The sequence below is a fragment of the Aplysia californica genome, unplaced genomic scaffold (genome assembly GCF_000002075.1).
Source record: "Aplysia californica isolate F4 #8 unplaced genomic scaffold, AplCal3.0 scaffold00451, whole genome shotgun sequence".
Taxonomy (NCBI): Eukaryota; Metazoa; Mollusca; class Gastropoda; order Aplysiida; family Aplysiidae; genus Aplysia; species Aplysia californica.
This window is the reverse complement of record NW_004797721.1, coordinates 209,176-235,113: the sequence shown is the minus strand read 5'-3', so window position 1 is coordinate 235,113 and position 25,938 is coordinate 209,176. Positions and strand designations below refer to the sequence as shown.

At 39.9% G+C, this 25,938-nt stretch overlaps 2 protein-coding genes across 9 annotated transcripts in view; one reads left to right on the top strand and one right to left on the bottom strand.

Annotated features, from left to right (window-relative positions):
* Window positions 1–3,233, bottom strand: part of LOC101852564 (WD repeat domain phosphoinositide-interacting protein 2) — a 31,103-nt gene extending 27,870 nt beyond the window's left edge. For both annotated transcript variants that reach the window (XM_035971518.1, XM_005105074.3), the window contains exons 1-2: window positions 3,038–3,233; window positions 2,804–2,889 (exon numbers count right to left, since the gene is read on the bottom strand). In XM_035971518.1, coding sequence (XP_035827411.1) covers window positions 2,804–2,889; window positions 3,038–3,111 — 160 coding nt within the window. In that variant the 5' untranslated portion in view covers window positions 3,112–3,233. The remainder of the gene's footprint in view (window positions 1–2,803; window positions 2,890–3,037) is intronic.
* Window positions 3,234–9,621: 6,388 nt separating this feature from the next.
* The window catches only part of LOC101851139 (probable E3 ubiquitin-protein ligase HERC4), a 57,106-nt gene continuing 40,789 nt past the window's right edge, over window positions 9,622–25,938 (top strand). Inside the window, exons 1-9 of one of the 7 annotated variants that reach the window (XM_035971515.1) lie at window positions 9,622–10,214; window positions 12,041–12,316; window positions 15,226–15,391; window positions 17,420–17,496; window positions 18,302–18,497; window positions 19,298–19,329; window positions 24,014–24,105; window positions 25,095–25,225; window positions 25,623–25,869. In XM_035971515.1, coding sequence (XP_035827408.1) covers window positions 12,082–12,316; window positions 15,226–15,391; window positions 17,420–17,496; window positions 18,302–18,497; window positions 19,298–19,329; window positions 24,014–24,105; window positions 25,095–25,225; window positions 25,623–25,869 — 1,176 coding nt within the window. In that variant the 5' untranslated portion in view covers window positions 9,622–10,214; window positions 12,041–12,081. Of the gene's footprint in view, window positions 10,627–11,874; window positions 12,317–15,225; window positions 15,392–17,419; window positions 17,497–18,301; window positions 18,498–19,297; window positions 19,330–24,013; window positions 24,106–25,094; window positions 25,226–25,622; window positions 25,870–25,938 lie in introns of all 7 variants that reach the window. The other 6 variants (XM_035971513.1, XM_035971516.1, XM_035971512.1 and 3 more) reach the window with 6 other exon arrangements.

Sequence of the window (25,938 nt, the reverse complement as noted above, 5' to 3'; positions counted from 1 at the left end):
GTAAGTGGACCTAGTTCCAGGGTTGAAGGCCAGATACTATACAGAGAAAGGTCAAGGACCAACCAAAAGATATTAAGAGAATGAGAAAAGGAATGACTAGATCATTCTAGAATCATTTCTTCTAAAAGAGGATGAAAGATCAAGATTATTATTAATTATGGGGCAGAGAAGATCTGAGGACCTGAAAGTAGGAGAGAAGTGCGAACATGAAGTGAACATTTACCGATCAATTTTTGTCACCAAAAGTTTTTAAAGTATTTAATTTCTGAGAAATATCAAGACAATTTCTCTGCCTGTTTACAAATGTGAGGCGGGCTGACAAAATGAGTTACTTCTCGCTATCACAAAAATGGAGATATTGACCAAAAATCGACACAAGGGTCAAATTTGAAGATTTTCTATTGATGCTATATTCTTTAACTATAACCTGTCTTTTATTATCTCACACTTATAAATTGTACAAATGCACATATAAGCGTGATGTATCTATTTTCTTCAGGCTTGAATCCCACAAGTAACTCATTTTGTCAGCACGCTTCACAAATGACTATACTACTACAGTACTACACTACAAGATGGATTTTGGAGACCTTCCTGGTCATTTTCTACAGAACAAGCCAAGGAAATGTAAAAAATCCCTTTTTGTCTCCAATCATTTTCCTTTTTCTCATTTATTACAAATTTCATTCAGATCTGCCAACCACTCAATGACTAAAAAATTGGAGAAATTCTTCCAAATCCTCCCATATTTTCAGAGTTCTGAAAAAAAATTAAGAATCTCCAGAGCTCCAGTCGGTTACATTGTGAACCAACTGAGGACTGTAAATAGATATAGTATACCATACTTGCAATACACACATATTATACCAGCTGGGCCCCTTTTCGATGAAAGGACTGATCGGTGCATTGACATCAACTGAAAGTCGTTGCATATTGACTTGCGTGTTGATTGTTCCCAGTAGCAAGAAAAAGAATCTGACAAAGGAGTCCAGGATAAACGAGGATGGGCATCAAATGAAAGGATCACAGTCGAACTTAGCACCAAGTAAAAAAAGAAAACATGAGGCCAGATCTATACCGGTCGCACACTTAAAATAGTGCTCAGTATTGCGCGACAATGCGCGATTGTATCAAACGGAAGTATGACTTGAAATAAACAAACCTGGCGAATTTTCTCAAATTACAGAGACAGAAGGGTCGGCCTACAAAACAGATCGGCGAAATAAAGAAATTTAACTTTTAGAAGCAAAACTGTCTCAAAACTGAAAAAACGAAAGGCGTCATGATCTGGAGAATATTTTAAAGAATCTTTTGGCAAAAACCGCATGTCGATCAATGCACCCATTCAAAAGCCTTTTGAATAGCAAAATTCGGCCACGACAAATAGATAATAGATATATATATATAGTCATTTGTCAAAGTCAATGTCAATTTAATACAGTACAAAAATAGGGCCAAAAAAATTATAAAATACAGTATTTTCACATCATTATGATCACCAATTGATAATTCAACAATCTAAATAATGGAAAAGGAGTTCAAGAAAATAATCCAACTTTTTATCTTTGCGGGTTCTTCGATGAAGAACCCCCCCCCCCCTTCCCCCAGAGAACTAATTTTATTGGAGTACTAGGAAGGTCTGTCTGCTTGCCTGTTGTACAGACTTCAACAAAAGTTAAGGACCACTTGCAAACACTCTAGTGGTCTTCTTGGGTCGACCTGCACGTGAGCATTCTTGGACTGATCTAGTGGCTCTATGGCGTTGCCTCAGGCTGACACTACGAGAGTGTGATACTGCAAGCCTTCTGGCAACTTCTCAGGCTCCAACTCCATCCTGCACCCATGCCATAGCTCTGGCACGATCAAAGTCTCTCAGCTTTCGTCTTGGTGGCACGTTGATGCAATACTGGATTTTGCGCAAACGGCGGCTTAAATATTGCCACCAAAGTGAGCACAATTTGAGACCATATTGTCCGTTTATGACGTGCACCAAAAATTTTAACCGAGGAATGTCCGTAGTGTCGCACAGAAGTCGATAAAAAGCAGCAAATTTGGCTAAAATTCCCGCGAGGATTTCCGTGCAGCATGTGATTGTGATGGTTTTGCCCCTTTTGGAAGCATTGCACATGCATTGTGGTAACCCATTAACACTTTCAGAGCAAAAAAAATTTGAAACATTCCCTGCTGTCTTTAAAAATTTTATTTTTTAAAAATCAGGGCTGTCTGTCAAGGTGGTCCTTACCTTTTGTTGAAGTCTATGTCATGTAAAAAATCTTCATTCTCTCGTTCTGAGTCTGAACATTTTGGTCAGAAATAGGCCTAAACATCAAAATTTGCAGCGACACAACAGTAACAGGGAGAAGGCTTTTGTGAGTTTAGGAGCTTCAGCATCAGGCATCAGCAGGCTACGCCAGGGAAGGAATGGGAAGAATTTAAAGAAGGTGAGAGTCTGTCAAAGAATTCCCCCTCCCCCCCAGCCTCATCAGTCATTTTTTATAAAAACTTAAACATATTATATAATATTTCAACGCCTGGATGACCTTGACATCAATACAAAATCAGGCTAAACGAGACCAGGTTCTATGAATAAAATGTTTGTCATACGATTCAACTGGCACTAAATTTATTGGATCCCACAGAAGGGCAAGATTATTGGGATGGACTGACTGGACTGGACTGATGAACTCAGGTTCAGGCTGCAGGCAGGCAGTCAGTCACAACTAGTCAACTAGATCTAGATCTAGATATATCTAGATCTAGACTCTAGACTCTAGAAAACTGAGAAATTTTAACTCTCCCTTACCATTATTTTCATGTGTGAACTCCAGGGTGTCAACTGAATTGAGAGGATAGAGTTTGAAGCCATGCTTGGATCCTGTCTGTAGAGACCTGACAAAGAAACAGAAACAAAGTGAATAAAGCGTTTGTGCCAATAAAGACCGTGGACGATTTTTCATTGTTGATATGACATCATCCACAAAAATGGCTGTTATGGTCAGGCAGTGAATTTTGCCTTGTCAAAGATGCAAATACTTACGACGAATCTTGATTAAAATTAACAAACAGCAAGTTCTGCTGTGGTTCAGCAGGGGCCGGACTCAGGAAGCTCATTTGGAACTAGTAGGAGCGAGCTTGCCTTCACTTGGGGAGTGACTATAGCTTCAGATCATAGCCCCCATACACAACAGTCCAAGACGAAACAATAACAAGCGTCCATATTTTGAGAGATCTCATTGGCCAGAACATTTATAACTTGGATTGGAAAGTTATTTCGAAATTAATATTCAAAATATGTCTACGTTGGAACTTTTGATGGGGTTTGTTTCATTTTTCTTTAAATTACCTTATCCATCAACAGACGTTAAAAAAAAATGTCAGGTAGTCTTATTTCTTTCGTAGACAGATATTTTGTTTAATTTTTCCCCCGGAGTCGATGCAATATTTAGATTCTTGGCCTACCTCACGTTGTTGTTGTTGTTGTTGTTGCTGTTGTTGTTGTTGTTGTTGTTGTTGTTGTTGTTGTTGTTGTTGTAGCTGTAGCTGTAATTGTCATAATATGTTGTTGCTGTTGTTGTTTCTGTTGTTGTAGTATTGTTTTCTTTTGAATTAAATTATCCTGCTTCTTCGACGACCATCTTATATGCGTTCGTTTGTTTGTGTGTCGTGTGTGTGTGTGTGTGTGTGTGTGTGTGTGTGTGTGTGTGTGTGTGTGTGTGTGTGTGTGTGTGTGTACTCGTGTGTGTGTGTTCATGTGCGCGTGCGTGCGAGTGTGTGTGTGTGTGTGTATATGTGTGTGTGTGTTTGTGTGTGTGTGTGTGTGTGTGTGTGTGTGTGTGTGTGTGTGTGTGTGTGTGTGTGTGTGTGTGTGTGTGTTATTGGTTCGGGTTGGCTCACGCACTGCTGGTTGTAATTATATGCGGAGCTGGTTGTAATTATTTTATAACGGAGTACAAGTACTCCGGTACTTGTACTTACGTTACAATTTTCGGTACTTTTACTGTACTCCGGCACATTTTGAGAACCAGTATTTTAACTGTACTCCGATACTTTTTATAAAAGTACTTTTGAGTATTTGTAAAGTACATTTTGAGTACTTTTGAAGCTTAATGAAAGAATAAGTGCCGGCATTTCTGATCATAATTTACGGAACAAACATCCGGGCGGGCACAGCCAATCAACCAAGAGTTAAAAGTTGAGATTAAAGAACTGCGCGTCGCGTCAAAGATCAGCCACTCTCGTGAATGTGATCACAAGCGTTGTAAAACTCTATGAAGCGGTAATGATTCCCAGACGGGATCACACCGAAGTGTGAACTGACCGATGGGCGTTTCTTTTCCCTAAACATCGCACTCGCATCTGAGCTCGCCACCTGAACTTCCATCACTCGCTGGGTGGGATAGGGCCTACAAGTTCGCTCCAGGCAGGATCACATCGAACTGTAAACTCTTCCCTGACCATTGAAGTTGAAGGCAGTTTTTCACTCTTCCCGAATTTGCGAGACAGCCTGAATTTTAATTGGCGTGGTCACAGCGTAATGGTACGTAACGACAAATTTAAAGGCGGGGGGACTCAGATGGAAGGCTACAAATTGTTGGACAGGTAATTAAGGGGAGGGGCAGCTGGATAAACGTAGATCACAGATTCTACACTGTAGAATTCTGTGACGTAGATAAAGATCTCGAGACGATATGCTAATGAGTGTACGGTATAAAATTATAGCAAGACTCATGCCACCATGCTACCGTAATTGGTCATCAAGGTTGACCACTCTTTGCTTACCATAATATCTCATAAACCTACCCAGGGGTCACGTCAGTTCATGGGTCACTGTAGATTCTTCCTTGGCTTCGTCAGCTAAGATCCCGTCTTTCCCTTGCTCCCGAGCACTGGGATCTTAGGCGGAGACTACTGTAGTAGAGAATTTTTGGTTACACTACACTTACTAGACTCTAGGAAATTGCATGTTGGCCTATTTTGGTTTGCCGTGGGCTCCGTGGACTACACAGTGTGAACAAAATATGTCTAACCACTATTATAATCAATTGAAACTAAAACTGAGTTCTCAATGTATATCAATCTAACAAATTTTTAGGTTACCTATATTTCTTTTTTCCCTTTTTTGTGTTTTGTGCTTAAGGCTACCTTGATTCCTTGAGGATTTGTTAATGTCAATTTCACGGACCATTTCCACCTACGTTCAGTGCGTATACTCAAATGCTTTGTATACCCTTTACATTATTAGAAATAAATGGCCCCATTTGTCAAATATACTAGATATGTTAGATCTATTCAATATGATGGTTTGCATTAGCACTGAAGTGTTTTAGCACATTAGCAGAAAGTACTCAAAATGTACTCATAAGTACTTTTTTAAAAAGTTCTTGTACTCAAGTACATTTTACAGGAAAGTACTTTTACTGTACTTAAGTATAAATTTTATATTGTACTTAAATTTGTAATTAAGTACCTTTTTAAAAGTACTTTAACAGCTCTGGTTATATGTGGTTTTTATTTTTATTTTCATTTTTTTGTTTGTTTGAAGGAGCGTGATAGATAGAGACAAACACACTGGACAGACTGACAAACAGTAGAGGAGCTAGATAGAATGAGACGTAGCCTAGACGGTCATATAATCAGGCCACCTGCGCGCTACTGACCTAGATTCCTTGTGGGCTTACACACCCGTGTAGTAAGCCCACAACCTTGTAGATCATTAGTAGTGATAAGCCTACGCAGGGTGCGGCGGTCAGTTTGAATTGTTGTTTTCTCATGCTTTGACACTGGATTATTTCTGCCTAATGCAGTTTGCTTTTCAAGTCATCTGGATTATGTGAATATTTTCTACATCATTGTGTGTGTTGAGGAACAGAAGTGGTGACTAATTAATTAATTAATTAAGATTGACCAGCAGTCTTGAGATCGCAAATTTGAAGTGGTGTTTGGCTGCACTGTAGGCCTACTGTTCATTTTCAGATTCTTCATCGCCATCGTACTCAGTGAATGCCTGGATTCTTTTAGTTGAGGCCTAATGCAGTTTTTTTTTCCAAATCATCTGGATTGTGTGAATATCAAATATCTCTTCCATCAGTGTACGTGTTTAGATTAAACCTACAGTGAAGTTTTGACCGTGCACGTTTAATTCATATCTGTCTAAATCCATTCTAAAATCCATGTCTACACAGTGGAGGCCCCCCCTTCTGATCCGCACTCTTCACTGACTTAGAGCCTCTCTATGCATACAACCACTAAAAACGAACTCTCCATCCTATCCCTAGATCTGCTTTTAGATTTAGATTAGTTTGTAACACAAACAATAGACTAAAAGGACCATGTAGATATAAATCTATATATCTAGACTCTGAGCGTCTAGGGGCCCACCCTTGTTAGGTAGGGAAAAGTATACGGATCATAATTATGGGGGAGCTCCTTTGTGTTTTTCCCGACCTGCTTTGTTTAATATCTGCTGTTCTTTCACAGTGCTTACATGCTTCTCTTCTAGGCCTATTTATTGCTTTCATCATGTGTGGTTATGACTCTGTTGGACTGTGACTGACACCTTCAAAATAAACTAAAGGAATAAGAACAACAATGGGAAGAAAATGCTCAGTTGGTGGATGCAAAACTGGCTATGACAGTCAGAAAGGTGCAGAAAAAGTGACCTTGTATGGATTTCCTTCGGATGAAACAGAATGTCGGGCATGGACTGCTAGCTTACCAAACATTTTATCCTATGAAAAGGTGTCAAAACATATCAGTGTGTGCCCTCCATTTCCGTAAAACTCTAACTCAACTCAAGTCAACTTTCTGTCTTTCCATCGCTTTTGTCTGTCTAGAATAATTTTTTACATGTCCGTTAGTTTGAACACAAACACAGGGAAGCTAAACCATTGAGAGAGAGAGAGAGAGAGAGAGAGAGAGAGAGAGAGAGAGAGAGAGAGAGAGAGAGAGAGAGAGAGAGAGAGAGAGAGGGAGAAAGAGACCGCCTAGCCGTGGCCGTTGTAATCATTATTATCATTACGAAGGTCACTGCTTGCTGTGGGCCGAAGCCTGAGCGGCCGGTGTGTCAGCCCACAAGCAAGGTGTGTAGTTCTTGGGCTGCGCTGCCTGATTTATGATCGCCTAGGACGTAGCCTATAGAGAGAGAGTAGCGAGTCAGAGAGGTAGAAATTACACAAACACACGCTTGCACTGGCCGGCCGGAGGGGGTCAAACGTTTCCCTGGCACTTAAATACGTACCGTATCACGACAAGGGTGGCACGAGATGAAAAAAAAAATATTTTGATCTATTACACTCTCCTTTCAACCAAATTGAAATTCAAGTGAATGTGAAATGTTAATGCTTCTTATCGTTCAAAAATCACTCTTCCGATTTGAAGGCGCCCTGAGAGACTACGCGATGCCTTATAGTTATTATACTGCCTGCTCAATGGTGACGTCAGCCTTGCGGCCAATTCAGCTTTTTTCCCCGACAGAGAGCAAACGGCTTCCATAATTTTTTATTTTTTTAAATTGTCAATTGGCCCGAGCTCCTGTTTCTTAGATCTACAAAGGAAGAGCGATACGCGAGAAGAATAAATACATGTACATATTTTTACATAATTTCACCAATTACATTTATCATTCAACCTGTCTCTTATTGTGCTTATTATTGTCAGCAGTGTTGATATAACTCCATCCCTCCCTATCTTCACGCACGCTCTACCTACCACTCATATTCTTCTTCTCTCTGTCTGTCTCTATTACTCCCCCTCTGTCTGTCTGTCTGTCTGTCTGTCTGTCTGTCTGTCTGTCTGTCTGTCTGTCTGTCTGTCTGTCTGTCTGTCTGTCTTCATGTCTGCCTGCCTGCCTTCTGTCTAGCTGTCTGTATGTCTGTTTCTCTCTCTCTCTCTCTCTCTCTCTCTCTCTCTCTCTCTCTCTCTCTCTCTCTCTCTCTCTCTCTCTCTCTCTCTCTCTCTCTCTCTCTCTCTCTCGATCTCAATCTCTCTCTCTCTCTCTCTCTCTCTCTCTCTCTCTCTCTCTCTCTCTCTCTCTCTCACACACACACACACACACACACACGCGCGCGCACACACACACACACACACACACATGATGTGTTTGTTTCAGTCTCAAGAAAGTTTTAATCTCGATATCCGCCTGATTTTAATTTCGTGACCACAGCTGACTAGAGCTCAGTTGACATAACACACGCCTTGTGTGAAATTTTGCAGGTCAGGACAGCAGAACCAAACATTATGGAGACCGCCAGAGCTGATGGCTTCCCAGAAAAATAACCGATTGGGTTTTTCAGAGGTTCAGAGGGTGTTGCAAAGAAATCGCTTTTGCTTATGATCTAAGCGACGTTTTTCAATGAAATTTCACGTGGGGCCTACAATTAAAGACCTACACCAGCAACTACATGTACTTTTAAAGTTGAATGTTTTTATTTCTAAGCTTCACTAAAGGCGGGTGTGTCAGGTCGGTAAAAGGCTGAATGGTAACATTATGACGGGAAGGTCGTTATAAGGTCGGTATGGCTAAAAATAAGGAAGAGGGTTAAAGGGTGTTTATATATTTTTTTTCTTTGAAATCTATATATTATATAGATGGCTCTTGTGAAGATATTATGGAGTTGGCCTCTCATTCAAAGGTCCTGGGTTCGAATCCGGCTAGCGACCGAAACATTTTATTCTCTAAAATCGTTGCCTCCTGCTTTCATCTCCTTTCCTGCTCTCCAGCAAATTATGTTATGTCGTCTACTTACGACTTCTCTTTCTGCCACCACCCCCTCACCTCCTTTTGCCCCCTCCGCTGGGCTCCTGACTATAGGCTCTTTCTGCAGCCTTAATAATATTCTACTGTTACTCCTTGGTTCCTGCTTAACTGCTGTTTTCAGCCACCCTGATCTTCTGGTAGGAATTAAAGATCTGCACCTAGCCTTTTCGGACAAGGGTGAAAAATCTCGGAGGGCTCGTGTGCAAGTTTGCGCACGTTAAAGATCCCTTGGTGGTCTAAAATCGGCTTTAAGCCAGAAAAATTATGAAATTATGCAAACTGAGCCCCAATCATGTGAAATTAAGCGATTCTGATTTAAAAAAAACAAAGTATGATAAAGGAAAATAATCAGAAATTAAGCACAAAAATGATCTAATTTTGCTAAATTAGGTTAGGCAGGGTGCATAAAACCAGGGGACAGCTTTGCAAAGGTTCATGTAAACGCACGCTCCACGTGTAAACACACGATAAGGAGCCCTCCCGAGCACCGTGCGTTTAGGCGAAGACTACTGTAATATCGATTCTTTAACCACGAATTTTAACATTTTACATCGAAATATTGACCAGAATCAAACGCGTGCTGCGAACTGCAATGTATATATAGCTATATAGCCTATAGCTATAATTGTGAATGCAACGCCACTCATTCGCGAGCTCATATGACCTTATGCGCAGTAAAGCTCTTACCAAAACAAACAAGCATAATGTCGATCCTTTTGATTCATAAGCAATCAACATTAATTTTATCTACATGTGCTTTGCATTTCAACTGACCCCCGCAAAATACTCAAATTGCACCCCCCCCCCACTACTGCGCGCACCGCATAGTCTACACACCTAACTAAAACTAAAACAATGATAAATCATTCATTGCACATAGATCTCTTTTCGGCTGCTTGGTACACACATGGGGGGACAGATAGCGATTGTTGTTGTTTAATGGAATGCCTTCTTGTTCTTTTTTATTATTTGAAAAAGAAACATAAAAAAGGTTGGGCAGAAATATTATAGGCCCTAATAATTTTATTCGACAGGGCAAGGTCTAGCCTGGGCTAATTGTGTTGTCAAGTCAAGCTGCGGAGTATTGCCAGCTTGTCATTTCAATGCTCTCAAGTTTATGAAAAGAAAAGACAGAGCTGTAAAGTCTTTCAGGATAGTAGTTTTTAAAATTTGGTTAATGAAACCCAAAATATCTTTGCAATACAAAAGGCTTTTTCTACAAACAAACGACTCACCGGAGAGATAAAATATTAAATAAGCTCATTGAGAACTGTTAATTTAGCACACAAAAAAAGTCTGACTCGATTGCACCAGTTCCCCAAAGGGACATAACAAACTTTAAAAAATAGAAATCTATACTAAGACAAAACCAAGTTCGTGCGAAAAAAATCCGTCATATCATTCAAAACAGGATGGCACTTTGTTTACAACCCAGTGTGCTTTCAATGGGAATACAATGGTTGTGCTTTAACCAACGAAATTGAAACAAGTTTTCATTGCCAGCTAGATCTAGATCTACTTGTTTCTAAAATTAATGTCCTGGTTAGATTTTCTAGAGATTCTATGTGTTCTGTGTATTGAATTGATCCTTGATGGGAAACCCCCTTCCCCCTTCAAAACTGAATGATTCTTCTAGATCTGAAGAACTAGCCTAAACCAGGTAGCATTCTGGAAAATGCTATTGCTATATCATTGTCATCACCGAACAGAGCGCTTTCAGTTTGAAGCAGAGCAAAATAAACAAAGGTCATATATGGTTACGCAAAGGCTATTTTAATGCTCTGAGACTAGAATCTAGAAACACACTTTATGCATCTCTGGCCTGGGGCTGGTTCTGAGGACGGCAGAATTTCGATTACAAGTGTGCAGAGGTTCAAGTTGTCAGTGCGTTCTAGGCTAGATCAAGATCTAGATTAGATCTAGATCTAGTCTGTTCCAGTGATGTTCAGTATAGACTTTTGTTTTTAAAGGCCTTTCAGTTTGTTCCCTTCTCTGGTAAAATTGAAGAATAGCAGACCACCTGCCACTGCCAGGAATACTTTTTCTAAGTTTCGAGCCCAAATAGAAAAAAATTATATTCTCGGACTCTGAATTGATTCCTGCATGTTGTCCGTTCCGACTTCCGACGTTTGTTCCTAGATCTAAATATTTCCAGCATTTACGAAATTTGTTCTATTATAATGTTGAAAACAGTCGAGACGTGTGTATATTATCCAGTTACTAGATATATAGATCTAAACTGGCCCTCCCTGCATCATTGGTAGATCTATGAACAGAACGATTAAGTTGAGCTGACCTTGCCGGGGGCAAAGTTAATGTCGACCAATGAGACTGCGCATAGCAATCTCGCACTCTCGGCTTACTGGGGGAAGAGTCCACAGCTGTGGGTTTTGTGCGATGTTTGTGATAAAAGAAAAGAACATTACAGAAAAACTATAACACACAATAAAATGAAATTAATATAGGAAAGACAATCGGCGGAGGAAGTAATGATGATGCTGTAGTGGTGATGGAAGGACCCTGAGTAGTCGGTTACCGTGTACTTATAACACTACCATTGGGTAGATCTAATGAGAGTGGAGTACTTTTGACAACAATTACACAATCCTAGTATAGAGGCAATTCTAGTTCTAATTCTGGTTTTACGTAAAATCCCCCCGACGACTGTTATAATATTATGTAACCTCCTTACACTCACAAGAGTCACTCAGAAGCTGAGTCCGAAAAAATAAAACATTTTTTTTTCGGACCCGAGTCCGAATTGATAGAGATAGATAAAACCCATATCGGACTCAAGTCTGAATAAATTATATTCGCACTCGAGTCTGAATAGAGCTGGCCATACTTTTTTTGGCACTAAAAACTATGGCAAACAAGGCCTATCTAGATCTCTATCTATTATTTTTCTGACTTTAGCCAGGGGGTGAACTTCCTGCACCCCCCTATCTACACCCCCCACCTCCCTTTTCTACCTGAGTAGATCTAGTGGTGGTCTGCTAATGTTCAATGAGGCCCCTTCTCTTTTTGTCTTCTTCCAATTTACCTACAAAAGGTATTTGAAGTCAAGCTTCGATGGGAATTAGATCTTATATTAACTGATTTCTATGTTGAATTCTCAGAGATCTCCAACTCTTGACTCCTGGCCTGACAACCTGGGCAGCCTGAGAGTCAGTCAGTCTGAAGTTTTTATTGATCAATTGGGTTGGTATTAGATCAGATACTAGTCAGTGGGAATAGTGTGTAATTCAAGGGAAACGCTATGCTATAATATAACTATTTTTCAAGTGGACTGGAATGAAACTGGACATAAATGCACAGAGACAACAATGTCTGCTGTGTTAGCGTGGGGCAAAGCTACCTTTGGGGTGCTTGGAATTGGCAGCTCTGAGGAGAATGCAGTCAGGTCTCCAAAACAAGTTGAGACCTTGGACAACGTTGACCTTCGTCAAATCAGTATTGGAGAGAACCATTCTTTGATATGCGGAAAGGATGGTGCAATTTTTAGTTGTGGTGCGAATGATTTCAGTCAGTGCGGACGGGATAGAAACCTCAACAAATTTGGTAATTTAGCTTTTTATTGATTTGAAATAAAAATGAAAGAATTTAAAATGTTATATCATGATCTTTTAAAATCTTTTTGGTTATATGTATGCCATTTATAGGCCCCCCTATAGACTATTTCTTGTAAAATTTTTTTTTTTTTGCAAGGCTAAGTTGTCTGTACAGTGGGTGTCGCATTCAACGAGGTCACATTCAACAAGAAGTAGGCTCCAACGAGGCAATCCTTGATCCCCCATCTTTTCCTCTATATCTGTAAATGTACGTCAGCTCCAACATGTTTGCAAACAGACCGAGTCGCTTTCAACGAGGTCGCGATATAACCAAATAAAAGCAATTAGCAGCCCCAAAAACAAAGAATTGTTCTCCTTCCTTTCCATCTCTTACGAAGCACAAGGCCCATCTTCGATTCCTAACGCATTGTATTGCTAGATCTAGTGTGTCTCCTAATATTGGCCCCAAAGCCAAGAAGAGGATGGGCGAGGGTTAGGCTACGGTGGGGATGGGTCAGAACGCGATGCGGTCTGTGTGAAACTGGATGAACTCTGGATGGGTAGGTCTAGATCGAGACCTTTATTTTTTTCAATTTTCTTTTCTTCCCCTGATCAGAAAATCCAAGCTCCCGCCTTTACTTTTCTGTAGATATATCCTTTACTTTTCAGTAGATATTTAGGCCTAGACGTGAGAGGGCATGTTACCACACGAGAAGCGCTCCGTAACAAAAAATATTAAAAAATGCAGAAATGACGGTCAGAACACAGCTCAAACACGTGCACACTGATGCTGTTTGAAATTTTCGTCTTCATGGGGAACAACTGTTTTAATTATTGGTATTGATACACATATAGTGTAATATTATAACTTGCTTGTCTCCTTTCAGCCTTAGTCACGTTCAACGAGAGGTCGGATCCTACGAGGACAATGTCAAGCCGGTCCCAACACCTCGTTGAATGCGACACCCACTATGACTTTCGAAAATTTTTATAAAAGAGTTAAAGGTCACCTTTTTATCAACTCAGTATAAAAATGATGTAAAGTTTAAAAAAGAACTAATTTTTCCTCTGAGAGACCTCTGGCTCTGGCACATGGTCACTTTAAAGTTAGAGAGATTTATCTTAGAGGTGTATAGACTTTTAAGTGTTAAATTCACACCATGTGAAGGCTATTATTAGATCTACACACATCATTTTGGAATGATTGTAATATGTGGACTGTAGTAAAAGTGTTTACTTTTTAAAAATGGGAACAATTTAGTTTGGACTTCTAACTTTCTGTCTGTTTAATTAAATGAAGTGACTATTTCAGCGAACGGTTTCTGGTCTAGAGGTTTTTTGGTGATATATTTGCGAGGTTTAGGCGCCATCCTTTCATTCTGCCATTCTACGAGGACTGGGAGGAAGCATTTTTTGCATTGAATTCAATTTCCAAAACTATAAATTTTTTAATGTCTGAATACAGTGGAGTCCACTCATAACGAGTCCTGAAATAACGAGATGTCTGTTATAAAGACACTATTTCTAAAAACCCCGGTTTTTTACCTTCTTTGTCTTTGTAAATAAAATACTGCTATAATGCAATCAGACAAACACATGAGTCGGTTATAGCGGAATATTGCTGCTTCTGTGCACAGCACATAGAGGCCAATTATACATAAGTTGAGAGACTTGTTGGTGATCAAGCGAAACAAAGGATGGGAGAGCCTACATGTGTCTACAATGAAGGCCGGAGCGAATGAGTGTGGAGGGTGTGGCATGCGCAGACTCGGAGAACACATATCGCATTATAGGCCAGCCTAGTCTAGGCCTAGATTATCTAGGCCTATCATGCTACTCACTTCCCCGATGCAGGGATGGAGAGGTCACAGTGGATGGAGCGAGTGTGTGACGTGCGCAAGCAGACGGAACACTCCTCAGGGTGTGGTGTAGTGGAAGACAACACAGCGGGCGAGTTAGCCTAGAGCTAGAGAACTTTCTTTCTAATTGCCAACGCCAAGCTGTCAACATCGCTAGCGCTAGAGAGAGAAACCTGATTTGATTTTTGATCAAGTATGACCTAGAGGTCATGTTAAAACAAAATCATCATCAGGGGAGATAAAAAAAGAAATAAACAGAGCACCAAACGCATAGATTAGGCCTACTTTATTATTTCCATTGAATTTATTACTGGATCCCTTATTACAAGAATCTTATTATAACGCACATTTCGCACCGGTCCCCTCCCTCTCGTGATAACAGGATTCCACTGTATTCAGTTGTGGTTGGGGCAACGTGCCCGGACTATACTTCAATTGAAAATTGAAAATACCTTCAAAAGGTACTGCGAGAGAACAAGACTGCGCGACCTTGGCAGTAACCTATTTTACATGTAGTCACCCAGCAAAAACTAAAACCCTTCATGTAAAAAAAAATCCCTTCATGCCTCCCCCCCCCGTTCACACCTTACACACACACTGACAGACACACACACTCACACACACACACACACGCATGCACACACACACACACATGCACACTCACACACTCACACACTCTCTCACACACACTCACACACGGGCCACTCCATTTGCTTATTATCAACAAATCTCGAGAACGGAAACCGTTCGGAGAAATACAGTTCAACTTTATTTTCCTGAAGTTTCGGAGAAATAGAGAGCCAGCCTTAATTAAAAGGCCACTGGACAACCCCCCCCTTCCCCCACCCCCACCCTTAGTGTTTCTTCCCAGACCCAAGACATGCTTTGATGGGAGAAAATTGCGTCATCATCAGTTGAAGTGAAATGGTGATTATAGTAAAACTTTTTTTTTCACTTCGCAAGCACCTTGTGTTTTTTTGATGATATATCGATAATTTAGTGTAATTTTACAACATGATAATGTATGTAATTGTAATAATCAAATTCTAATCTCTTTCAGGACGAATTGAAGCTGGTCTGCTTTCTCAGCAAGTTATTCAGGTAGCAGCAGGGGCTAATCACAGTGTGGCCTTGACACAGGCTTGGGAAGTTTTCACCTGGGGAAAAAATGACTCTGGCCAGTTAGGCCGTGGGGATATCCCAGAGGAAGCCAGAGGCATACCAAAGTAGGTTGTGTGGCAGATTTGGTTCATAATTTTGTGTCTTCCCTTGTCTTGTCTGATCTTTCGATTTTTACACACAAAACTAGATGTAAAGAGAATCTGCTTTTGAAGATACAGGGAGAGTGTGCATTCATATTTTCAGGTCAGTAAAATTGGAGTGGACCCAGGAGCTTGTCCAGTGAAGGTGAAGTTCATTTCACTTTGCAGTCTAGAGGTCTCTTTCAATGACAACAATTTCTTAAGTCACTTTGTGATTGGATTCCTCTTGCAGAAAGGGACAATAATAAGGATATATGTAAGCGTGCTGACAAAATGAGTTACGGTTCTTCTCGGATTCAAACCTCAGGGAAATAGATCATACATATAGGTGAAGTTTTGTACAATTTTATGTATGAAATAATAAAAGACAGGTAATAGTAACAGAATTTGGTGCCAATAGAAAATCTACAAAATTAACCCCTTATGTTGATTTTTGGCCAATATCTCTGTTTGTGGACTGCGAGAAGTAACTCATTTTGTCAGCACGCCTCACATATTATGATAGAAACACACATACTCATACACACACACACACACACACACACACGCCACGCGCACACACACACACACACACACACTCACACACATACACATACACCACACACACATACACACACACACACCCACACACACACACACACACTCACACACACATACACACACACCACACACACACATACACACACACACACATACATACACACACACACACACACACACATACACAGAGGCACACACAAATACACATGCAGATAGACACATACATTTTATGTACATTATATTTTATATGTTACACTATTTATAGTAACAATATAACAGGAACAGTTTGCAGCAAACTTAATTTAATATTACTGATATAGGGAGCCCTCAGTCTCATGTTCGTCTCATTCAGTAGATCCCGGATTTGAAACCATACGACGTAAAATTTTCTTCTCTAATATTATTTTCTCCTTTCACCTCTTTTCCTGCTCTGTAACCATGCTATGTTGTTTGCTTTCATCTCCATATTCTGTCCAACCCCCGCACCACTGTTTGCCCCTTCTTCTGGGCTTTTGAATCTTTCTGCAGTCTTTCTACTACTACTCCTTGGCTCCTTCTTATTGCTGTCTTTCAGCCACACCCCTGTTCTTTTGGGCAGGAAAGATTTGATATCTACTAGCCTTCTTGGATTAATGTGAAAAGTCTTGGAGGTCTTGTGAAAGTTGCACACATTAATTAAAAGATCCTTTGGTGGTCCAAAATCGATTTATGGCTGCTTTCACAAATCGTCCTGCCCTACAAAGAGTAGGGGGCCAAACTTAAAATGTTTAATGTGTCCCACGCCGCACTCATGTGACCTTATATTATATGTGGTTGAGACTGATGTAAAACACTTAACAAAACAAAAACAAAATATTATATATCCTTTTTCAGATACACTTGTTCACTGAATTAACTTGAGAGCAACTTTGTTCTAGGAGCAAAGATGATATTTTTAGTGAATTTGTTGGATGGTGAAATCTATGTCATTAACATATTATGCACACGCACACACACACGCGCACACACACCTTATCATCATCATCATAACATCACTATTGCAAGTTTCAGCTGTTCTGTAGAACACTTTCTGAAATGAAATGAATCTTCCAACAGACATTGTATACGATGTCAGTTTTTCAATTCTCTTTTTATATCTCACATGTTTTTATATTTTAAAATTCTGATTATGCCATGAGATACTAATGACATTATGGACTTATCATGAGAAATGTTCGTAGTGCTGTTTGGCTTCATGTTCGAAACTGATACTCAAATCATATTTTAGAGAAGTTAACTGGAGTCATTACAGAATTCCTCTCTTATTCTTTTGTCAGGGAAGTCAGTACATTGTATGAGGCTCTGTTTAATGTGATTCTATCCATGATTTTTGATATTGTATATGTAATTTAGACTCTGGATGGAGATTTGATTTGTGACAATATCTTACTTTATATGTATTAAATTTTTCAGGTTAGTAAAGTCACTTGCTGTTCATTGTGTTCTACAAGTCGCTTGCGGGAATGATCACTGCATTGTACTCACAAACGGTGAGAAAGGTCACCCTTTCTAAGCTTTAGTATAGCTCTTATCTTTTGGGTTTTTTTTCGTTCTACTTTTTGATTGGTTCCTAGAAAATTTATCATGCTGAATCACTGTAATTTGGGATAGGGCTTGACAACAACATGCATGTTCTTGCTGTATACTGTTGTATGGGGAATGCATTGAACAGCAAATTTTCTGAATCCAAATTTTTGTTCTGTATCTAGTATCTCTTTTCAGTATGGAGAAAATAATCTGTACACACTCTTTTGTGCTTATTTTCAAATGCTCCAGGCTGTAACCCTGAGACCAGTTGTGCTGATTACAAAAAGAGCTATGACCATTGAACACTCATTTTTGTTGTGTTATTTTAAAATGAAATTTGGTCTGTTAACTTTGAACATTAATTATTTTGTTGTATTTTGCCCATGTTTGCTAACCTTTAAGCTTTTGAAGGCGTTAAAGGAGTACCTATTGTATTAATTTGCTGTTCAATGTTAATATATGTGTGGAGGGTAAGTTCTTGTGGGTGGTTGGAGGGTGCCATTTGTAGGTCAGATATTTCTTTTCTTTCCCCTCTTTCTTTTTATCTGTCTATCTTGCCTGTTGTTATTGTATAGTTGTTCTCTGTTTCACTCAAACGAACAAGTCAAAAAGATAGGTTCTTAATCTTATCAGACAATGGCAAAAATTCTCTGGTTTGGTCTTACCGAGATTCGGAGGACTTTGATGAATAAATCTCAGGCAAGTTTAGACATCACTTTTAATTCCAGGTTCAAATTTGGTTATTTTAGGGAGTTTCTTTGTCCACAGATAGTCTTGTCAGAGTCTGGGGTTCCAATTCATATGGGCAGTTGGGCTTAGGCAAGAATGCAGCGGGGAAGTACCAGAACATTCCAGAGGTTGTAACATCTGTCAAAGGGATCCCTGTGGAGCAAATAGCTGCTGGAGGAAACCACTCGTTCCTGCTGTCAAAGTCTGGAGCTGTCTATGGTTGGGGGAGGAACAGGTAACTGTACTGTAGTTTTGTATGTTTTGTTTTGAGTTTCTCCCCCCCTTTGGTATTTGTTGATCATTTCAAAGGCTGAGTGCAGGACTTTAGAGGTTACAGCTGAGAAGGAAAAAACGGAAGGAGAGAAAATTCAAAATGGAAAAATGATACTTAAATGAAAATGTCATCCATGCGCTACTGAAAGAAAAGGTAATGTGTGTTGTTCTATCGAGAGATGGATACTGGTTTGACTGTAGCCGTTTATTTCCCCAGCCGATAAGAGTGGGAATTCAAGAAGAGGACACCGTGTTGCCGACTTTGACACAAGTCAATACAGAAAGTGTCCACTGTGGAAATTGAAAAAAATGTTTTCACTATCGATGTTGGTCTTGTATCTCAGAATGAATTTACAACTATGTTTAGTATTTGCAGGGTTTAAAAAAATATTTTTGTTCCAAACGTATCCTTTAGTTTTGTTATTTTAGTCTGGTAGGTTTGCACTGAGTGTGTAAATGAATAGCTTGTGGGTTGATTCCTATCTTAGCCAGGTAAAATGTTGTGTCCTTTGGGAAGGTACAACTTACCCTATTTTTCTTTTGTTCTCCCAGTCGTAAGGGAGTACTTGGCTATCGATGGAGACAAATGTGGTGAGAAGGACGCTATACACACAACGGGTTGCTGTGCTTTATTTTCCCAGGGGACTGATGTGTTCTTTTTAAGTGTTAACAGCCTTCTTACAGAGGGGTACCGTAGTGTGGATAATTATTTAAGCTCTTACAAATGAACTTTAATAATGGTTGTGCTCATGTTTGTTTCAGTTTTGGTCAGTTAGGAGTGAACGATACCAAAGGTGAGTACATTTATGAGAATGATTTTAATGTATTGAAAGAATAACCCTAATCTTGATCAGCTTGTGATATATTTTTAAAATAATTTTCTAACACTAATGGAAGTATATCGTCGGCCTTGTGATAAAACGACTAACCCACAAAGTATGACATTTTTTTTTATTGGCCCTATCGATAGTAAATTGTCCATTTCATATGCTCACTTAAAGACAGATCTGAATTTTGTCTCGAAATGTCTTTAAAACATTAGAAATAAAACCGTATAACCCGGCACCCTTAGGGTTTTAGCCCAATAATTCCGACTATCCCACCTGCGAGGGAGGGAATGTGGGTTGGCTGTTTTTGTCGCGCTAATAATGAGGGGCCACGTGCTACGTTACCAACTAACCCGGACTTCGACTCGTCTCTGGACTTCGTTTGACTTCAGATTCAGACCTGTGATAGTCCAGAATTCGCTCATGTAACCGTGGGAGCTCTCCAAAAAGGAATATTTGTTTAATATTTCTTGTTGGTTTCTTTGGGGAGTTATACAGATCTAGTTGTTTCTTCTTTTTTCTTCTTTTTTCTTCTTTTTTAATACTGCTGATTATGTTATTGATGACTAAAACTACTTACTGTTCCCACAGAACTGTTTATCTTTTGACAATGCCGGTATTTAAAATGCATCTTTTTGGATTTTTTTTCATACGACATTTTTTTTTCTGTCCATGTGCTCTTCCTTGTCTTTGTACTGGAAAGTCACCAAATGGTGAAGGCATATTCCTCTATTCGGACTTCTGTCTCTTCTCCTAATCAACTTTTTTCTTCCCAATTGAATTGACAAAGTCGATAGCATTTCATTCTTTACTAACTCACTCAGAAAAAAAATTGTGGGACCTGTCCAGCACACTGCCTGCCTCCAACAATTATTGTTGTTTTAAGCGTTTCTTCCCTTTTTTTATTTGCAGTGTTTAATGCAGTCATTACCTTCTGAGACATCTTTCAACTTTCTTTGATAGTTCATTTCGTTTATGTTTTGTATAGATTATTTTTTTAGTGTCATATAATGCTTTATCCTTATATCAAACTTTAACTTATGTAACGCTATAACATTCCATCAAATTATGCCACTCTTGCTGCGTCACCTCTGACCTTCAGTGCAATGGAAATTGATCAACATGACCAGGCTAATGTCACACCAGCTGATGATACGACCGTTATGTTACCCTTGATCTCTGCAAAAAGGACTTGCGATGAAAACGATTGGAAGGTTAACTAAAGGAAGAGGTTGAAAAAACTGGGAATGACTCTACACATGTCTAGGCACGAAGTGCGCAGGGCATGAACTTAACGTCCTTTGCAGTTGTCAACTGGTTGGTACAAAATGCAATGACATCACTAGTCACTCTCTTGGAAGGAAAAGAGAGCCTACGTATATGCCATGATAGACAGGATAGACAAAAAGAGATCTTACACAGCAAGTGAAAAACCAAGAAGAAATTACACCCTTCAACACCACTTTAAAAAAGTCAACGGTTAATTAAAGAATTTCTGTTTGTAAAACTATCTTCATGAACACTACAGGCCTGACCCACTGGTTTATTTAAAGTGTCTTCTCCGGAAAAAAACAACCAAGACCCCCCCCAAAAGAACTCATCATGCCCACCACGAGAGAGCCAAGGACGACAAGTTGTTCCATAAAGAGGAATTTTTTGACAAACTTTCGAAGATACCCTCCTGTCTGCAGATGAAAATCCAGAACATGTCAGATCTGCATCGAGTGTCCCTCGATAAATGTGCTGAGAGGCAGAAAAAACAACATTGAGCTATCAAGTGTTCTGCCAAAGTTCTAGAAAAACAATTTGGGTTTACTTTCAACCAAGAAAGACCAGTGTGACATTTGCACCAGCTTCGCATCTAGAAACCCCACAGAAACAGAATACACTGCTCATCAAATATGAATATGATTAAAGCTGCATCTCGAGCAGAGAAAGAGGACATGGAGGCTGCACTGAACCCAGAGAACAAAGTGTGCGCCTTGTTATTGGAAAGATGAATAATTGAGAGTTACGGGCCCATGAGACTAGGGGGCACTGGGCGGGCCGAACAGAGTTGCCGCCCTGTGACACTAGGGACGCCAAAACATGGGTATAAAAGCGAGGTGGGAATTCTGTGCGCCCCTTCTGTCCCGTCTCAGTTCTGCTAGAGATGAGAGTGGCCGACGTTGTCGTAGCTGCAGGCGAAGTGACTTCCTGACGACGCGATCTGAGCCGGCCAGCGCAGGCGCGTCGCCACCTTGCAGATCCTCACATCTTCTCCTGCTAGTGAGTTCGGTAAGTACAGTCTTTCTACCTCGCAATCACACGCCTTTTGTATGGAGATCCAGAGCGTCCTTCTGCCACCATTACTATAGACATCCGCTTTATATTATGAAATAAAATTGGCTGAATACAATTTTATGATTTAGGATCTTGCCACCAGAGACACCAGATGATATGTTTGGGATGAAAGTGAAGGTAGTCTGAGCTCCAACAGTTTTCATCATGACTAACTCACTACCTCAGATTGCGAGCGACTGACTTCAACCACTCCATCATCTACAGTGATGAGTGCAAATAGCAAAACGGAAATGCCACCCTGGCGAGTGCAATGGCCTCGCTTGCCAAAGAGCTTGACATCACAGTTGAGCAGAAATTCTCACCAAGGGCCATACCCAAATGGAGGTGGATTCAGTTAATTGCACTATTGAGCGATCGCTAAAAAAAACCGCACTGATTTACATCACAGTGGACTGCGTGAACAACCTGCACCAAGCTAGACGCATCCCCAGGCCCTATGAAGTTATGTACCTGGACCACAGCATTTCCAAAGATTTTGCAAAGGTCAGAGAGTACTAAACGATCCGCTCAGGGAGAAAACCAGGTGACTGTACTGTCACTGACTTGCGGCACCAAAGTACACTCCAGTCTTCAAAATTCAGTACAAGCTGAACTTTGATGATGAATGGCAGGCGCTGCAAGGACCAAGTAAGCTGAACACCCTGTGTACAACAGTTACTGCTAGACCTCTCTACAAAGACAGTGAAGATAACTGCTAGCCAGTATAAGCATCTACAGGAGTTAAAGGCTGTTGTACCACAATGCTACCACAATTATTATGACACTTTGCCTCTGTAAGAAGCTTTGAAAGCGATCAAGTAAAATTCGATTATTGTAGTCTTTCAAAACAGTGGTGACTTTTTGTCGCATTGCTTTGTTATGGCCATAGGACACAGATTGAGACAGAAATGCTCTTCTGTTGTTGAGAAAGCTCAATAAAGTAGTTGTTGTCAAGCCATGGGCGCATTCTTTGATACTTACAAAGTCTTTTTGTATATAACATTATACTATTATTTAACCTGCTTCACTCAAATCATTGCTGAGGTAGTGGAGCTTTTTTTGTGTCTTTCTGCTTTCATTTCTTTCCGATGTTTGAATGACCAGCCAGTGTCAATAGTACCGTGTCAAACACAACCATAAGTTCTAAAGGCATGCTGCTGCTGCTACTGCTGCTACTATTACTGTTGTTGTTTTTGTTGTTTTTGCTGTAGCTGCTCTCCCTTACCCTTTGAACCTCCTGCTCTTCTACTTCAAATGTTGTTAATAGACCAATTGCTGTATTCTGCTTCTTCTACTTCTGGTAAATTGTCAACTTTGTGACTGCTGTTTTTGCCTGAATTGACTCCATAGCTCTCAAATGACAGCAGCTGATAGTATGGTTGTAGGGATAAAATCCTCCTCCTCCTCTTCCTTCTTTTTCTTTTTCTTACTACTCCTCCTCCTCCTCCCTTTTCTCTTTCTCCTTATCCTACTCCTCCTCCACTTACCTCTCCTTTTTCTTCTTCCTTTCCTCTTCCTCCTCCTCCTCCTCCTCCTCCTCTTCCTTCTTTTTCTTTTTCTTACTACTCCTCCTCCTCCTCCCTTTTCTCTTTCTCCTTATCCTACTCCTCCTCCACTTACCTCTCCTTTTTCTTCTTCCTTTCCTCCTCCTCCTCCTCCCCTTACTTTTCTTTCTTCTTCTGATGATGATGATGATACATGTAACATAAAAGATCACGACGATTGAAACAACAGATCAGATGCGTTACTGGCAAATGGGGCTTGGCTGCATTCAAGCCCAGCAGTAGCTTCCTGACAAAACCAGCCAACCCACAAAACTGAGGATTGGTCGGTTTTATCTGGAAATATTTGAGCGACATAACCGTCCAACCCACACAGTTTCATTAAAAGTGATTTTTAAAGGAAAAAAAGGTCTACAGTTTTTCGTAAAGTGTTATTATAGGTTTTTAAAGCACTGATGTATCGCTAGACACCTTTGTTTTGAAATAAAACAGTTTTTTCCTTCTCCTGTAAAATTTACCCCATTTGGGTTTGTCGGTTTTATCACAAGGCCTACGATATGAGAAGATTGGCAATAATGGAAGATTACCACTTCAGAAGTCATAAGAAAATGTAAAAAGACAGATCCAGTTTTCCATACTTTGTGGACCATGATTAAAAGGGATTTTTACCCAATCAAAAATGTTTAATCATTGCTATGTTTCTCTTTTGAGGGATTAAGTTGGAAACGTTTGTTTCTAAAAAGTCCTCCCTTTTTTATGACTGGCATATTGGTCTTGAACAAAGATGACTTCATGCTGTGCTTCTTGATTTCTTGATGACTTCACAGATTATGATATGCCAAGACAGTGCCGTTCATTGAGAACTCAAAAAATCAAATACATCTGTGCTGGGGAAAATCATTCTGCTGCCCTCACTGCGGTAATTATTTCTTTGTTAATTTGTCAGTTTTTAGACCTATTTGTAAGTCTTTCTGGCCGTTTGGCTTTCTGTCTAAGCCTGTTTGTCTTTTTGTCAGCCTGTCTCTTTGTGAAAATTACTGCGTGTCTCTCTGTCAGGCAGTCTTATAGTGAAAAAGAAACGTAAATTATGCATAGCATGAACTAGTAATACTAGGCATTTTGCGTGAATTTGTTCATTTGTTGTTTTCTTTCTATGTAAGACGTGATTTGTTTTATTTGTATGCTTTGAAAGTACCATTGTAAGATAATATTATGAAATGGACAATTGTGAAATACGGTATTCTGTGTTTGTATATGGGTGAGTAGTAGTGACAATTGGTAGGTTACTGCATTTGGATGTTTTGGAAATTGAAATGAGGACGCCAAAAAGCAAATACAGTAACTTACCAATTGTCACCGCCCATAACCCCCTACCAGCAGAAGTAAAAAGACAACTTATCAAGAGTATAATATTCCTTCCAACACTGACTTACCAATGCCAAATGTGGCAGTGGCAGCTAAACACAGCACAAGAAAGGAATATCATTGCTTGTGAGATGAAATGCCTTGGAGAATTAATTAATGCCACAAGGAAACACTGCAGACGGAAGGAAACTGAAATTGAACAGAAATGAAACCAGTTTTGGGACTTAAAGAACATCAAAGAATCAAGTAGTTCGGTCATCTGAGAGTGCCCCTAAACCAACCATCTGCATGAGCATACATCTCAAGAGAGTCAGGGCACAAGGGTAGAGGCAGGCCTAGCAAAACTTGGCTGGATGGCGTCAAAGAGGTCCTCAAAAAGAATAATATATCAACAACAGGAAGCCACCCTCCTAGTCCTTGACCAAAAACTGCACCTCCCCTTGACTTGTAACAATAGAGGAAGTATAAAGTAAAGTAAAAGTAAAAAGTATGTGTTTCTATTTTAAACACATTGGTTATCTACTTCTTGTCTTCCCTGGACAGGATGGTCGTGTGTTCACGTTTGGGGCAGGGAGTTACGGCCAGCTGGGACACAATAGCAACAGCAACGAGATTTTACCACGCCAAGTTATTGAGCTGTCTGGAGTGGAGGTCTCTCAGATTGCTTGTGGGAGGTAATGATTTGAAATAGTACATTGAATGACAGGCTGGCTAAGGGAGCTGTTGGGAAGTTGTGTTACCTTTTGTAGAAAGATATTTTACAATAAATAGACATTTCAGCAGTAAGTTTTACAGGTTTTTTTCTAGTTCAAACTCTGAATAAAATAAACCTTCTGTTTACTCCCCTATTGAGCTTAGAGAAGAAAACAAATTTATGAGCTTTGTACATAAATGGATTTCCTGTTTATTGTGGGGCTTTGAGATTGAGAATGATTTTGGTCCTTTTAAATAAAGTAAAATATGACACTCACTTCATTTGTTATGTTCGCTAAGAGGAATTGATTTGTAATACACAAAAGCACAATAAATCCAGTGATTTAACTTCACAGATATATGTAATTATTGTTTCAGGGGCCACACTCTTGCATTTGTGCCAAGCACAGGTCGTCTGTATGCATTTGGACTAGGGGGGAGTGGGCAGCTTGGGACCTCCTCATTGGAGAACAAAAACAGCCCTTTTTTGGTGCAGGGTCCTTTTGTCAGCCAGAGTGGCGCAGGCACCAGCAACATGCAAGTGGACAACCAAGGACCAGAACTCTGTGTCAAGAGTATCTACACAGGGGGAGATCACTCTTTTGTTCTCGCTCAAGATTGTTCAGTAAGTTGGGATGCTGTTCTTAATAAATACAGTTCAGTCTTGATGTTGATTGAAGTTGGATCTGGAATT